This window comes from Muscardinus avellanarius, assembly GCF_963383645.1.
Source record: "Muscardinus avellanarius genome assembly, chromosome: 9".
Taxonomy (NCBI): Eukaryota; Metazoa; Chordata; class Mammalia; order Rodentia; family Gliridae; genus Muscardinus; species Muscardinus avellanarius.
This window is the reverse complement of record NC_137795.1, coordinates 48,590,439-48,607,049: the sequence shown is the minus strand read 5'-3', so window position 1 is coordinate 48,607,049 and position 16,611 is coordinate 48,590,439. Positions and strand designations below refer to the sequence as shown.

The following is a 16,611-nucleotide window of genomic DNA, read 5'->3' as shown; positions in this document are numbered from 1 at the left end:
CGCTTGTAATCCCAGCATTTGGGAGACTGAGACAGGAGGATCACAGTTTTCCGACAGTCTCAGCTACTTAGTGAGGTCCTTTGCAACTCAGTGAGATCCTGTTTCAAAATAAAGAATAAAAAAATAGGGCTGGGAGTGTGGCTTGGAGGTAGAATGCCCCTGGGTTCCATCCTCAAAATTGCAAAAAATAAATAAATAAACAATAAAAAGGGCTAAGGGTGTAGCTCAGAGGCAGAATGGCCCTAAGTTTAATCCCTAGTACCACAAAAACAAAAACTATAGAAATAGATTACATGGATTTACACAGATTTAACACACACACACACACACACACACACACACACACACGCACGCACACTTTGAGCATATATTTTTAACTTTTTTATGGTACAGGGGATGAAACCCAGGGGCTCTCTACCTCCGGGCTACACTCCCAGATTTATTTTATATTTAATTAAAACATGATCTTACTAAGTTGCTGAGAGCCTCACTAATTAGCTGAGGCTGGCTTCAAACCTGCGCGATCCTCCTGTCTCAGCCTCCCAAGCACTGGGATCACAAGTGTGCGCCACCGCACCCAGCTTGAGCATATATTTCAATACATGTATATTAATGCACTTTGTAAACTGTATAGATGTACAACCTATTCAAATATGTTACATGTTATAAATATATAAACATAAAATATATGAAAAAGTAAATTTTAAAATAAATGGTCTTAGAAGTTTTAATATTTCTTGTCACAGCAAAATATATCATCTTGCTCATTTCCTAAGGCAAATGCTTTCTCTGGAAACACCTACTCAAATAATACGCTTTTGGTTCCCAGTAATCTTGATGGTTTAGTGGCTGCATAGATCCGGGACATTTGGTAAAAACAGGGGAATGTTAATAAAAATCATGGCTGGAGTGGGAGATTAAAGAACAGAAAAGGTAAGGCATGAAAATAATGTATATCCAGAAAACTTGAAGGAAAGAAGACCAGGCAAAGACCAAAGCAAAATATCTTTTAATTATACCTGGTGACTAGAATTTGTTGAAAAGGACTCCAAATCAGTTTCAAATTTCAGATTTTTACTTAAAAAAAAAAAAAGCCAGGGCTGGGCAGTGGCATAACTTTCCCATTTCTTCAAGTTAAAAAAAATGGGTATCCAGTGGGTCAATTGCCTGGAATTCCCCCAGGGCCCTCTGTGAGACAAGTGCAGGGAAATTACTTACACTATAATAATTGTCCTAAAAAAGCTGATGAGTTTCTATTTTACATTCAGCCACTCCAATCTTTGTCTTTTTTCTCATACTTGCCGAGAAAATAGCTACTCAGAACTTTCACAACAAAGTCATGCCATCCTCTTGTTTAAGGATCTCTCTAGTTTAAGGATCTCTAGGAAACAATGAGTTCATGAACCATCAGTACTAGTACTACTTTGACTCTCCCCACCCATCTTGAAGCATGACAGAATAGAAGATGATCTAATCAAGGAAAGCTACCAATCTGGTAGAAAAGCACAGGGCCTGGAATGTAACGCTGTAACTATGTGACTTTAACAGCCATTTGACCACAAATGCTTTCCTCTGTGAGGGGAGAGTAAGAACACCTATTTCACAGGAATATCTGGAAGAGAGAAAGAACCATGTGCTCAAAAAGCACTTGGCAGAAATAACACCCCGTACACATGCTGGGTCAACAATGGACCCAGAGAGATCCTGGAAGAATCTTGTCTGCCCCTTTCAGACCTGAGAACACCACCTCCCACATGATGAAGACTTTGGAATGAGCGAATAAAACCTAGCTGAAACAGATAGAAACCCTAACATGAAAAACCATAGCTCTTTGAGACATGCCACCAGCACTCAGTTCATGTCAAGCTAGATACAATGAGAAAATCCCACATGGGTTATGTAGAAGAGGGATCAAAAGAAGATTGGTCATTTGGGTGTGTTTTTGTTTTTGTTTTTTAATTTTTTAATTTTTTTATTTTTAAAGAAAGGCAGACTGCCACGTGCAGTGTCTCATTAGATGTGCCTGGAGTCTTGGAAGCTTGACTACCCTATGTTCTCCTACAAATGGACCTTGAGAGCTTATTTGGAGGTTCTAGCAGGGGAGAGCAGCTACTCGTATATCCTTGACTGAAGACTGGTCCTCCTCTATTCGGGGAAGGTCGTCCTCTTCGACCGAGGGCGCAGCTTCAGGAGGGACGCACATGGAGTGGTGAGGAAGGAAGGGCCTAACGAGCCAGATCAGCTGAATCAACCCTGGCGATCAATGGGGTGACAGATGTCGCAGCCAGATTACCCTCATATCTGGGCATTTGGGTTTAAAAAGCAAAAAAAAAGCATAAATTCATACTATTAGTAGGAAAGTAGAATTCTGATGTTTATTTTCCCTGCCTTTTATTTTTTTCTGTCAGACAAACTGACATGATTTGCTTAGCTTTCATCTTACATACGGTAAACTAATGTTGCAGTGGTAGCTTTGGGGGCAAAAGAGGCCTTCTAGGGATTATCTTCCTTTTAATGTGTTCTCATATAGTTCTTCTCTGTGGATACTCATAAAAATAACAGATGTGTGCATTCATTTAGCAAGCTCAGCATAACCTCAGTTGGTTCTCCCTCGTGGGAACAGGCAAGAAGCCAGGGCAGGCATGGGGTGTTCTCAGCCTCAGCTGTTTCTTTGCCAAGAAGACATGGTACCCATGACTTCAGCGTGCCTTGGAACCTTATAGACTATGAGAAACGGACGAACTGTCAAATCCCACTTCCTTTGAAGTCTGGCAAGTTCCTAATTCTGTTGAGCTGCAAGAATTCGGTGATGTCGGGAGCAATAGGGAATTCTGAGATTATTTCTTCTGCTCTCAGCCTTTGAAGAAAGAATAATGCCCTGGGGTCTTGGCAGGAGTTTATCTGTGACTCCCAGTTGATTACAGGTGCCTCTAGTCTCATGGGGGTATGTTGTTCTGTTATAAAGTTTAGGAGAACTAATATTAGGGTTTGGATATAGAATATCCCCAGAAGAGCTCCTGTATTGGTGTTCAGAGTTGATACAATGATGGCTATAATATTTTCAGTGCATAAATCTATCATAATAGATTTACTGGGTGGTGACCTAGGCAGATGGAGTATGGCAGGAGGAGGTGGGTCACTGGGGATGTGGTTTGGGGACTGTATTTGTGTCTTTGAATCCCTTTGCTTGCACTCTCCTGCTTCCAGCCTCTATAATCACCATACCCTGAGCTCTGCCAATGTAACCAGCCTAATGTAGACTAAACCCCTGCAATCTCCAGAACTGTGAGCAAATAAATATGGTGGTCAAGTATTTGGGATTATAGCAATGATCATGCTGACTGAAACAGACTTTTCTTAGCATAGATAATCATGTAGTGTAGATATTGTTCCAGGTTTTGTGCTCTTAGTTGTTCCAGGTTTTGTGCACATTGTTTTTCTAAAAGGTATCAAATGATTGTTCCCTTAATTCTACCAGAGGAATTCTTTAGTTTCCTCTCCCTAAGACCCTATAAAACATTTCTAAGCCTGAGACCTTCTGTAACCATCACAGATCTCTTAGTCAATTATTTCCTAAGATGAGCCTGGAGTATTAGATAGAAATACTTTCCTGAGTAGTATGGCCAAGAGATAAAGGATCCTGGTGTTTCTTTCACCATACAGGAGGTTTCAGAACTTCTGCTGCACCAAAGACCAATGATTAAGGTCACTTTGGAAAGGGATTCCCTTTTAACCCATGAACATAAAAAGTTCCCTGGAGAAGAGGTGGAGTTATTGAAATCTCATGCTTTGATAATTCTTGAATGACTTAATCTTGGAAACCAAACAGAAATCAATGTTGATTCTTTTTTTTAAAAAAAGATTGTTGCTATGTGGAACCAACACATCTAATCCATCTTTGGCATTATGAGCCAGTATGTGTCAACAACTACTGAAATCAATTTTGTTTGAGCACTAGAAGGTGGAGTCTATCAACTAATAAAAATTATTCATGAGTATATTGCATAAACAACATTTTATAACTCGTTAGAAAGTTTAGGTGATTCCAAGTAAATATTTAAGATCAGAAAAGAGTCATAGGAGAGTAGTTTTGTTGTTTTGGCCCATGAATTCAACCCTTCTTACACTCTAGAGAGAAGAGTATAGAACAGGCTGTCCATTGGCCACTCTGAGGGAGGAAGACTCAGACAGGACTGTTGCTGGATGGAGTGAGTACTCCTGGACCTTTCTGACCTGAGCTTTTGTGTAGCAGCTCTACACTACTTCTAAGAGTTTCACTTCTCTAGCACAGGTAGTCGTGTTCAGGACTGAGAACTCTGAAGCCCAGCTCCCACTAAGTCTTTGCCTGGAGCAAACTCACATCTACAGAACAACCTGACTCGTCAAACATCCCTGGGTCCTACTGAAAGTGAAACGAACAGCAATGCATCCTGTTGTGCTGGTCTCTTAGTTATGAAAGAGTTTGTAATTTGTCCCACATGGCTGGCTGTTCTTCCCAGTCCCTTATTCCTTCTCTCTGGTCTACCTCCCTTTCAATTTGTAAATGAAGACAAATCTGTTATTAACAATTAAATAAAAAAACTATAATTTTAATTTAAGATAATGAAAAGGTTAAAACACACTGAATATTACAGGAAAGAGGAACCTGTTGTCTCAAATGTCCAAGCAGTTAGGGAAACATTGGGGGTCCCAGAAAAGAAGGGGCCCAAAGAGGACAATGAGGAACACGGAGGTCCTAGCACCTCTCCTGCTGCTAACACCTCATAAACAGAAGTTGCCAGACACCTCTGCAGCCATCAGAGAACATTTCATTACATTACACAAGGCACAAGCCATGCAGAGGGGATGAGCTGCTACCTCATGCCTCTATTGATTAATGTAGCTATACATATGACCTACTGCATTTTGGTCTCTGGGCTTTAAAAATCAGACATATAAACCGGGCATAGTGGTGCACGCTTGTAATCCCTGAGCTTGGGAGGCGGAGACAGGAGGATCGCGCAGGTTCAAAGCCAGCCGCGCTGGTTTAAGAGACCCTGTTTCCAAATAAAAATATAAAAAAAAATAGGTCTGGGAGTGTAGCCCGGAAGTAGAAGGGCTTCCAGGAACCCCAGTACCACACACACACAAAAAAAAAATCAGACATATATCTCTGCTAAAAATATTGTTTTCATTATTAATCAAAGATAAAAGAAGCCATATTTAGGTTAGAGGACAGTGACAATCTAAGTTTGAATCTCCACCAAACTATATAAAATCTACAGAGAGAACAAACAAATCTGCACAGTACCCATGCGTTCTTCATTAACAAGAGAACACCTCACCTCTCAAATTAAACAGAAACAAATTGCAGCAGAGCCCCCTGAGCCTGCCCACAGCTGTCCCCTCCTACAGATAGCATGAGGGGAGCAGGACTCTTTAAAGCCTCAGTCACAGAGCCTCAGCAGTGAGAAGAGCTCAGGAGAAGCACGGACTAATGACTTTGAAGTCATATCTGAATACAGCAGAGGTAAACTGTTTCTCCTTTGTGCACTCAGGCCATTCTCAATACTTACAGGACACTTCACTTGGAACTCCTGATGTGTGGGTTTTTTCACACATGGACCAATTCCCAGCTGGGTAACCTACAGTGTAACTTAAGTGTAACTTAAATCTGACACTAACTGGAGTGTAGACCCCAAAGGTTAAGAGCTCAATCTCACTAGACTGTTGCCAGTCTAGTGGCAATTGCTAGTTGCTAGCCTTAGGTTGTCACCTGTATATGTGGTAAATTGGATGTAAATTGGGGTCTTCATAATCACTTCCTGGGACTTCATAATTCTGTAGGACAGTCTAGAGAACTCAGGGAAACATGATTACCTGTTTATATATAATAAGGGACAGGATAAAGGATATAGATAAGATGAAGAGGCACTCAGAGCAAAGCCTGGAAGGTCCTGAGCGCAGGAGCTTCCATCCCATACAGCTGGGCACCCTACCTCCTGCACAGAAATGTGTGCTTCAGCCTAGGTGTTCTCCAAATGCCTGTAGTTGACTGTCCCTGGCCTTCCCATGCTGGCTTCGATTTCTCAACTGAATCCTTCCATAGCTTCCTACAGGTTTTTATCACAGCATGAAGACTGAAAGTGTCACTTTGGAATTAGACATTTTAAACCAAAGTTTATGTGCTTGCTTGTTTTATGACTTGGGGCAATATTTTTAACTTCTTTGAATATAGTTGTTGTTTTTTTTTTTTTAAACTCAGAAGACCAACATGGGAGGATGGGAGGACGGCAGGTTCAAGGCCAGCCCCAGCAAATAAGCAAAATCATGTTTCCAAATAAAAAATAAAAGGGGATGGAGGTGTAGCTCAGAGGTAGGATGCCCCTGGGTTCAATCCCCAGTACCCTTCCATTAAAAGTATTTTTAACTCATGAGGTAGGTAATAAATACATATAAAATAGAACAGTGCCTAGTATTTAGTAGATGCTAAATGAATGTTAGTTTACAATTTTCACATGAAATTGGACTTTTTCTGTTTACAACCCATTCTAACCCACTAATCCTATCCTCATCATTATCAAAAAATTATAAGCCAGGAGTAGTGATGCACTCCTGTAATCCTAGTACTTGAGAGACGGAGACAGGAGGATTTCAAGTTCAAGCCCAGCCTTGGCAACTTAGCAAGACCCTGTTTCAAATTTTTTTAAAAAAATAGCTGAAGTATAGTTCAATGGTAGCCTCTGGATTCAATCTTTAGTACTATAAACAAATTAGAATGATTTTATTTTAGAAAGAGAAAATTGCAGTGTCTGCTACATCCAAAGTGTTTTCAGGTCAATTACAGAGCCAGATGGCACATTTTTACAATATTAATTAATCTGAAATGAGAGTTTAGATGGTCTTACATGAAAGCATGGAGTAACCTAATTAATCATGTAAGCTTTTTCCAACTCAGTAATAAACAATAATCGAGTGTTGTACTAAAAATGCTTAAGAATCCTTCAAACGGACATGACCAAAATACCTGAACACTGGAGCAGCCGCAGACCCCACCTCTGGAGCACAGCCCACTAGGTCACAGAGGGCATGTGTGTACGCCAGACACAGGTGCCAGACACAGGTGTATGCTCAGCATTTCTTAAACTATCCCCTTACCATTAAGAGAAGTTTGGCTGTGTTTAATCAACCCCAAATAAATTATGAAGCTATTACACCATTTTTTTTAAATTTTACTAATTTATGGTACTATTTGGAGTAATAATATTGTTATATATTAATAATAATATAGAGTAATAATAGTAGTAGGTGATATTCACTTCACACTTTTTGTCAGGAATCATTCTAACTACTTAGATGTTTCACATCATTTAATACAAAATGAGGAAAATTTTAATATAACACTAATTTTTACAAGTTAGTAAGGCCAGGGAAAGAAAGTAACTTGTCCAAAGTCACACAGCCCAACAGATTCCAAATTGGAAAGTTCTGTTTGACTTTAGACTGGATGGTGGCAACTCAGGGTACCACCCAGTTAATGGGGCAGATCTGGTCTGCCACCTGTTTTTGTAGAGTCCACACACTAAGCATAGTTGCTTAGGGCATAGTGGTGCACTCTTGTAATTCCAGTACTTGGGCAGCTGAGACAGGATGAGACCAGCCTCAGTAACTTAGCAAGATATTCTTAGCAACCTAGGAAGACCCTGTTTTCAAAAAAAATTTTTTGAGCCGGGTGTGGTGGCGCATGCTTGTAATCCCAGCATTTGGGAGGCTGAGACTGGAGGATCACGGTTCACGGACAGCCTCAGCTACTTAGTGAGGCTCTTCGCAACTCAGTGAGACCCTGTTTCAAAATAAAGAATAAAAATGCCCCTGGGTTCCATCCTCAGATGCGCAAAAAAAAAAAAAATTTTTTTTTGGTGTGTATGTGATAAAGGGTTTTGAACCCAGGGGTATTCTGCCTCCAAGCTACATCTCCAGACCTATTTTTATTTTTTATTTTGAAATGAGGTCTCGCTAAGTTGCAAAGGACCTCACTAAGTAGCTAATCCTAGCCATGAATCTGTGATTCTCCTGTCTCAGTTTCCCAAGTATTGGAATTCTAAAGGTGTTCCACCATGCCTAGCTAAGAAAATATTTTATAAAGGGGTGTGCTGGGGGTGTAACTCAGAGGTAGAATTCCCCTGGGTTCAATCCTTGGTACCATACACATATACTTTTATGTAGTTGAAAAAAAATCAAAAGAATAATATTTCATGATATGAAATTTTATAAAGTTTAAATTTCAGTGTCCATGAATAAAGCTTTATTGTAAAATTACCACTCTCATTTGTTTACATATTGTCTATGGCACTATATACGTTTATGTACATATTTACATGTAAACACACAAATATGCACACTTTACTATTAAACAGATGTGTTATTTTGGTGGGTCATAATGAAACATGGTTTTTATCTCCTAATGCCACTTCTTAACTACATCATTCTACTAACATTGAAATAATCAGTAAGTTTTGTCTTATTGCAATATCTTCATCCACAGATAATCTGCATAAAATATGTACCTTCCTATGTATAGAAATTACAGTAACGTATTTATTTCCATGCAACAATGGCCAAGTTAAAGAGTTATAACAGGTACTATGAGAAAAGCAAACCTATAATATAAGCTATCTGGCCCCAAAACTTACCAAAACAGCTGCTACCTGCTCTAGAATGCTAGCTCTTGTCCCATCTGGAGCCACTACCAGGTCAGTGGATTGTTGTGAGGCCGAGTGCACTGCATACAAGATCATGTGGCCAGGTAAAAGGCAGAATCCGTTTAAAAATGAGCAATTCTCAGAGCAACGCCCACATTCCCCATACTATATCATTAGTTTTGCTCTAAGAGAGCTAATCTACATACTTCCATTGGAAAAAGAGCCTTGTCACTTAGGTGGATAATTCATTTTAAAAATTAAGGCATAAACAAAAAGATAAGTCATTAACAAATAATTTTTATTATTTGCTTTGAATACTGCCCACCACTTATTTCTTTTAGCCTAGAAATATATAAGTATACATTAAACATTATAATCATAAAGCATCTTAAAACACAAGTTGGATGCAAAAAATACACATATTGGCATATGTATGTTATGTGATATGGATTAAGGTATATCTTACACATGTGTACTAGACATGTAAGTATGCATTCTCATATATATTTTCATGTAAACACATATAATCTAGCATATGTTAAAGTTTGTATGCATTTAACTAGTACATACCATGTAAAAGGTTCACATTTACAAACAAATTTACATGTAATCACACATGCACACTTCAAACACATGTGTTCATTTTTTGATGAAGCATAATGAAATATGATTTTCATTTTTTAATGTTTTATTCTTAACTACTTCAACCTACTAACACTAATAATAAGAACGTCTTTGCCTCAATGCAAGGTCTTCGTCCACAAATAATCTGCATAAAAATGTATACCTTCCTATGTATTGATATTATATTAACATATTTATTGTATACTTCATTCTCATAAACAGAAATGAGAAATGCAAACTATATTAAAGAGTTATAAAAAGGAGTATAAAAAGTAACCAGAGGCCCAGAGGCCGGATGCGGTAGTGCATGCCTGTAATATCAGTACTAGAGAGGCTAAGACAGGATGATGGCAGGTTGCTGGCCAAACTCAGCAATTTAGTGAAGCTCTCAACAACCTAGTGAGACCCTATTTCCAGATAAGAAATAAGATTGTTCTGGGTGTATAACTCAGAGATAGAATGCTTCTGGGTTCAATCTCCAGTACCATACTCATACAAAAGAGTAACCAGAATAAGTAATTGAGGTTTTTTCCATTGCTTTTATCAAAACAATTTAATATAGAACTTGTAATTTATCTGGATTGTAACACTCCCATTTAAACCACTTCCTTTGCCAAATTTGACATGCTGTTATTTAATAACAAGAAAAAATGTTTCTTAAGAATTGCTCAATTAAAGCTACATCAAACATTTCTTCCAAGATTGCCTTTCAAGAGCACCAAATAATTTTAGTTTAACATAATCATTGAGTGTCTAATAGTCTCAGAAAAGAATGAAAGCTGGAAAAAGTAATTGAAGCCAGATCCTAACAGTCAATACATCTGAGGCCCCAGACATACAATCTTATGTGCTGTCACTTCCAGTAAAGCCCTAAAATGAGGTAATGTTTTATTATTATGTTTACAACTCTTGCAAAACTTAACAAGGAAAAATATTTTCATTTCTCATTAAATTCACTAAATATACTATACATATTCAATGTCTTATGCTAGAAAAAGAATTTCCCCTGCAATTATCTTTTAAACATATCGAAAAAGAGAATTCCTGATAAATTTTGAATAATCCAAACATCTCAACATAATCACCATATTTTACTCCCTTCCTCTTTCTTTCGTAAATCTAGATAAAGAATTGTGAAATTGACGAATAGGTCACTTTCTCCTCCCCCTTCTTTGTTTTCTTTGGGGACTAAATTTGGCTGAAGAAGGGAGAAGGAAAAAGATTACTGCATCCCAGAAGTGTAAACCCTGGGAGAGGTAAACTGGCTGAAAGCTATAACACATGTGTGTCCGCGCTCGCGTGAGCGTGCGTACACACACACACACACACACACACACACACACACACACCAATTCAAAAACAGGGAAGAGAAAAAGGAAGAGGGATGAGAGATGTAGAGAAAGAAAAATTCCTTGTTCATAAACTTGAGTAGAATAGCTAGTCTTGTGCAACTAATAATTATTTACTAATAATTATTTATTTCCATGATCCTGCATCTCCTGTTCCTTTTTAAAAACTATCTCTTTTGAGCCGGGCATGGTGGCACACGCTTATAATCCCCACACTTGGGAGGCTGAGACAGGAGGATCGCACGGGTTCGAAGCCAGCCTCAGCTACTTAGTGAGGCTCTCAGCAACTTAGTGAGACCCTGTTTCCAAATAAAATATTAAAAAAAAAAAAAGGTCTGGGAATAGAGCCCAGAGGTAGAAAGCCTCTGGGTTCCACCTCCAGTACCATCAAAAAATAAAAAATAAAAAAATAAAAACTATCTCTTTTGGATCACTAAAATTAACTACATACAAAATTTTAAAAAGTTAAGTGTTTTACATATATGCCATAATTCAGCTGTATGACAATATAGTTAACATATGGGTAAATGCTTTTATCTAAAATCCCAGGGCAAGCCAGGCATGGTGGCACACGCTTGTAATCCCAGCATTTGGGAGGCTGAGACCAGAGGATCAAGGTTCGCTGACAACCTCAGCTACTTAGTGAGGCCCTCTGTAACTCAGTGAGACCCGGTTTCAAAATAAAGAATAAAAAGTAGGGCAGGGGGTATAGCTTGGAGGTCAAATGCCCCTGGGGTCCATCCCCAACACAGCAAAATAAATAAATAAATAAATAAATAAATAAATAAATAAAATCCCAGGGCACCTAAAGATAGCATAATATTTAGACTCCAAAGAGTATAAAAGATGCCTAAAACCCTTAGAATAAAAAAGAAATGACCAAGAGCATTGGTCACTTGATATTTAGCCTCTGACTTTGGTAAATACTCTTTCTTCTTAAGGAGCATTTAAAAAAATTAGATGATGGCCATTAATAGGCTATGTCATCACCACAGTAGGATTTGATACTTTTAAATAAATTATGGTTATCACCATATAGGAAGTATAATAAAATGTTATATATATAAATATTTTAACTGTTTTATTTTATTGACCTTTATTCAACATTTACTAAGCACCTACAATATACCTACAACTCTACTAATAGAACTGCAAACAAAAATGAGACATGATCTTTCCATTCAAGGAATTTAGGATTATGTGCAGTGCCTGGTCTCTCCACCTTGGTCTTACTATCACTTTGAATGAATCATTCTTTGTTGTGGGGGAGGGGCTCTCTTGTGCATTGTAGGATGTTAATATCATCCCTGGCCCATGTGTGGATGTATGCATGTATAAACGAATGCCTGAGTACATGAACAAATGCATGGTTGGGTGGATTGGATGGATGGATGGATGGATGGATGGATGGATGGATGGATGGATGGATGGGTGGATAGATGACTGGGTGGGTAGTTGGATAGACAAATGGATAAGTAGACACAAAAGTAGATGGATGGATTAATGAAGGCATAGCTGAATAAATTGAAGAAAGGTAGATGTTAGATAAAACAAAACTACTGTTTTCTACCTCATAAATATGTACAAATATTCCGTGTCAATTTAAAAATAAAAAAAGTGAGTTGGGGATGCAGCTCAGTGGTACAGCACTACATACCATGTACAATGCCCTGGGTTCAATTCCCAGCACCACAAAAATGAGGGGGAAAAGAAAAAATAAAGGAAAGGAAGAAAATCTCCCTAAAAGGAGCTGAGAGGAAGATACTAGGTGGATGTAAGCCACTAGGAGAAATAGTCAATAGATTTTTGTAAACCATGATGCCTACAATAGTTAATTTAAGAATTTAATTATACCTCCAGCCCTATTATTTATTTATTTATTTATTTATTTATTTATTTATTTATTTATGGTGGTACTGGGGGTGGAACCCAGGGGCTTTCTACCTCTGGGCTATACTCCCAGACCTATTTTTTATATTTTATTTGGAAACAGGGTCTTACTAAGTTTCTGAGAGCCTCAGTAAGTAGCAGAGGCTGGCTTTGAACCTGCACGATCCTCTTGTCTCAGCCTCCCAAGGCTGGAATTACAAGTATGCGCCACCACGCCCAGCTTGTTTGTTTGTTTGTTTGTTTGTTTGTTTGTTTATGGTACTGAGGATGAAACCCAGAGGCATTCTACCTCTGAGCTGCACCCCCAACCCTATTTTTTTTATTCTTTATTTTGAAACAGGGTCTTACTGAGTTGCAAAGGGCCTCACTAAGTAGCTGAGGCTGTCCGTGAACCGTGATCTGATCCTCCTGTCTCAGCTTCCCAAATGCTGGAATTACAAGCATGCACCACCATGCCCGGCTCTATTTTATTTTATTTTATTTTATTTTATTATTATTATTATTTATTTATTTATTTATTTTTTTGCGGGTCTGGGGATGGAACCCAGGGGCATTTGAACCGAGCTACACCCCTGCCCTATTTTTTTTATTCTTCATTTTGAAACCGGGTCTCACTGAGTTGCAGAGGGCCTCACTAAGTAGCTGAAGCTATCTGCAAACCAAGATCCTCCAGGTCTCAGCTTCCCAGGTCTCAGCCTCCCGAATGCTGGGATTACAAGTGTGTGCCACCACGCCCAGCTTTGAAACAGTATCTGACTAAGTTACAGAATCTGAGAACTGGAATAGGGTGTTTAACCCCTCCGTTCTCTATAGCTAGGCTTTCTGGTTGTTAACTAGAGCCCAGTTTCCTAGATAAGCCAACTGATTTGGAACTGAGAATGACCAAGACCAATCAGAATATTCTCAATAGTAAAATATGACATTAATACTGAGTCTCAGTGGCAAACTCATTCATAATAATGCTTATCTACTTTAAGAAATTCTTGTCTATCACTTTGTTAAAGGCCTTTTGAAAGCCTGCCTATATCATATTCATGAATAAAAATTTGTATAAATGCATGTTTAATTCTTAACTATAATTATCATGGCATGCAAAAATCTATTGACTATTTCTCTTAGTGGCTTACATCCACCTAACGTTTTATAATTCTTTTTGTTATAGAGTTACATTTTGTCCAATATGGATGTTTCTATTTCTCCATGAAATCTGTTTTGAAGGAGAATGTTTAGTTTAAAAAAAACAACTTTATACAACTGAACATACTACCAGGCAGATTCCTTGGGGACTTGTTACAATCTTAATGACCTATGTTCTAAAATTGGGGAAATTTGGCATTGCTTGACTCGATTACTTTCTAAAGAAGATTATTTAATGGTGCTCTACTTTCCCCTTAAACATTATTACATTGTCCTGACACAATGAGATAAGGCAAAAATAACTTGAAAATGTTTTCCCCTCGAAGCTATGCTGTCAGTCAACCATTTGGAACAATGATTCTCCACGTCTACCTTTCATTTCCATAAGATTGTGCTTAAATCAGTTTTCTGAGAAGGTATAAGATTAGTCATCTAAGTCCTCTTGGCCTTTATTTTTCTCACTCATAAATTTAGGGAGTATGGTTATGTATTTCTAAGATTCATTCAGTTCCAGAAGTCTAGATTCTATTCTAAAATCTAAGCACAATCTAATCTCAAACCCTCTATACCCCACCAATTTGAATGGTATCTTAATAACTTCTACATATCATATTAAAACTTCTTATAAAGTGTGTGTGTGTGTGTGTGTGTGTGTGTGTGTGTGTGTGTGTGTGTTACTAGAGAAACCCAGGGGCATTCTACTTCTGAACTACACCTCCAGCCCTATTTTTTGAAACAGGATCTGACTAAGTTGCAGAGGGCCTCACTAAATTCTTGAGGCTGGCCTCGAACTGCAATCCTCCTGTCTCAACCTCCTAAGTACTGGGATTACAAGTGTATGCCACCATGCCCAGCTTTCTACTTTAAATTCATGAAAACAACTGCAGACTTGTCGCGTCTTGTGGACTCCTCAGCTACCACTTGCATTATTCTTCCCATTGTGAAATTCTTTTATCTCTGTAAGAAAGGTCCCCTCTCCCTTCCTTCCTTTATTCCCTAATATAGCCTCAGGTTTTCCTAAATGGTGCGGGTTTTGAATTCTCGAGACATATTTATCCGAAGCTTTTGATGTGTTTGGACACCTTTCACATGGCTAGATCGTGGCTTCCTTCCTCATTTTATATGTACCTGACACACAGTTTTAATGTTTATTTTTTTCTCTTAATGGTCCATTGAGATGCTTAATATGTTAAAAAAAAAATACTGTGTGGTTCACTCATGCCCTCTACGTTGTGACTTCCCGCATCTCACTCGGGATCGGTCTAGAAAATCTACCTTCCTGATAAGTTCTTAAAGGACCACTTAAGTACATAACCATTCAGCCTGCTCAGTCACTTCTCTCTCATCCTGCTCTTCTGATAAAATATGCTGCTAACTATGTTTGAGCAACTTAAGTTCCAAATTGTTAGGTATCTGGTAGAATTTTTCAAACCCCCTCAATTTTCATAGTTAGATTATAAAACATTTTTATTCTACTGAACGCTTTCTTTGCATAGGAAAACTTTTACCATATAGCAGTTTATCACTCTCCCAAGCAAAACATCCCTGTCATCCTATGAGTCTGGCAGAAGGAAAGGACAGAATAGATCTGGAAACGAGGACACCATCTCTAGGCCTCATCAGGCTCTGGAGACCCCACCAGGAGCCCAGAGTTGATCTTGGCTCAACCACAATCACGTATGTGTTGCTAAACTTCTCATCCTCTCCTTTTATCTACTGTGACCTACAAAGTTTATTCAATTCGTGCTTAGTTTTCAATTTTCATTCTTTAGCAGAAGGTTTTAATTATCCTACCTGAACTCCAGCATTGGTGATTTTGTTACACTCGGAGAGAGAAAGTTCCTTCAGTTTTTTATGCCTGGAAAGTATCATCAAACTCTAAAATTAAAAAGATCATTTTGTGATTGTAATTTAGTATGAAAGGTATATATAAGTATATATGCATATGCATATATATTCCCAATAACCATTTGTATAAACTAATAGCATAAAAACCATTTGTGAAAACTAAAAGAAATTAGCTTCCATGTTATATTTCTTTACATTTGGAAAAGCATAAAATTACTTTGAATAAAAATATTATTAAATAAAACTTTCAAGTTGTCTTTAATGTTTTGCACAAAGTGTTCACAGAATCCCAGAGCCAGAAAACCTATACTGTTACCTGTTTTCAGATGAATGTTATCAGACTCAATATAAACAACTCTAACTTACAACTTTATTTTGAAGACTTTATGTGGCTAATGAATCTATTTGCCAATAAATTTTTATTTATCCTTAATCTAAAAAAAATTCAAAATCTTTAGATCATTTTATGATTCTTAATTTCTTAAAGAGGAGAATCCATCTTTATATAAAGGTTTAGAGACAGATAATTATTTATTAGTAGCTCACTCCTTTTTCTGTTTTAAAGCCTTGTGGTTCTCTTTTTTGTATTAAAAAACAAAAGATTGCCCTTTCTCGCCTTCCATTTTTTCATGTGTGGTTGTTCTGTCTCTCAGTACTTCCCCCTAGGCTGACTGGCCTAACCCTCGGATACGGCATTGATGAATTGACTTAGAAATGCCATTCCCCGTTTTGTATTCAGCATCACATTACTTTTATAATTCCATAAAATATGCTTCTTAAAACAGTGAGACAAGAGCAGTGCTTTTCCCTATTCTATGATTCCAGAGCCAGATGGCAGGAAAAATGCCAAAAATTATGAACTTGTCGTTTTTATATTTTATTTGCAAGACTAGTTTTTATTTTATTGATCTTAAATGAAACATTTGGGCTATAAATGAAGGTGGAGTATACAAATGTTAGATTCTGTTTGTTTGTTTTTTTAATCCCTCCTCATGCATGCATTCGGCCTTTTCGTTAAAAAAAAAAGTCCAGATCAATGAAAAAAGTGCTTGATTTAAGCCACTGTTTTAACTGTGGTTTGC

General features: G+C 37.9%; 1 protein-coding gene across 1 annotated transcript in view; it reads right to left on the bottom strand.

The window, feature by feature from the left end:
* FBXL13 (F-box and leucine rich repeat protein 13) overlaps nucleotides 1-16,611 on the bottom strand; it is a gene marked incomplete at both ends in the record, with an annotated part of 242,481 nt that overhangs the window by 18,045 nt on the left and 207,825 nt on the right. The window contains one exon of the mRNA XM_080701187.1: nucleotides 15,476-15,559. Coding sequence (XP_080557313.1) covers nucleotides 15,476-15,559 — 84 coding nt within the window. The remainder of the gene's footprint in view (nucleotides 1-15,475; nucleotides 15,560-16,611) is intronic.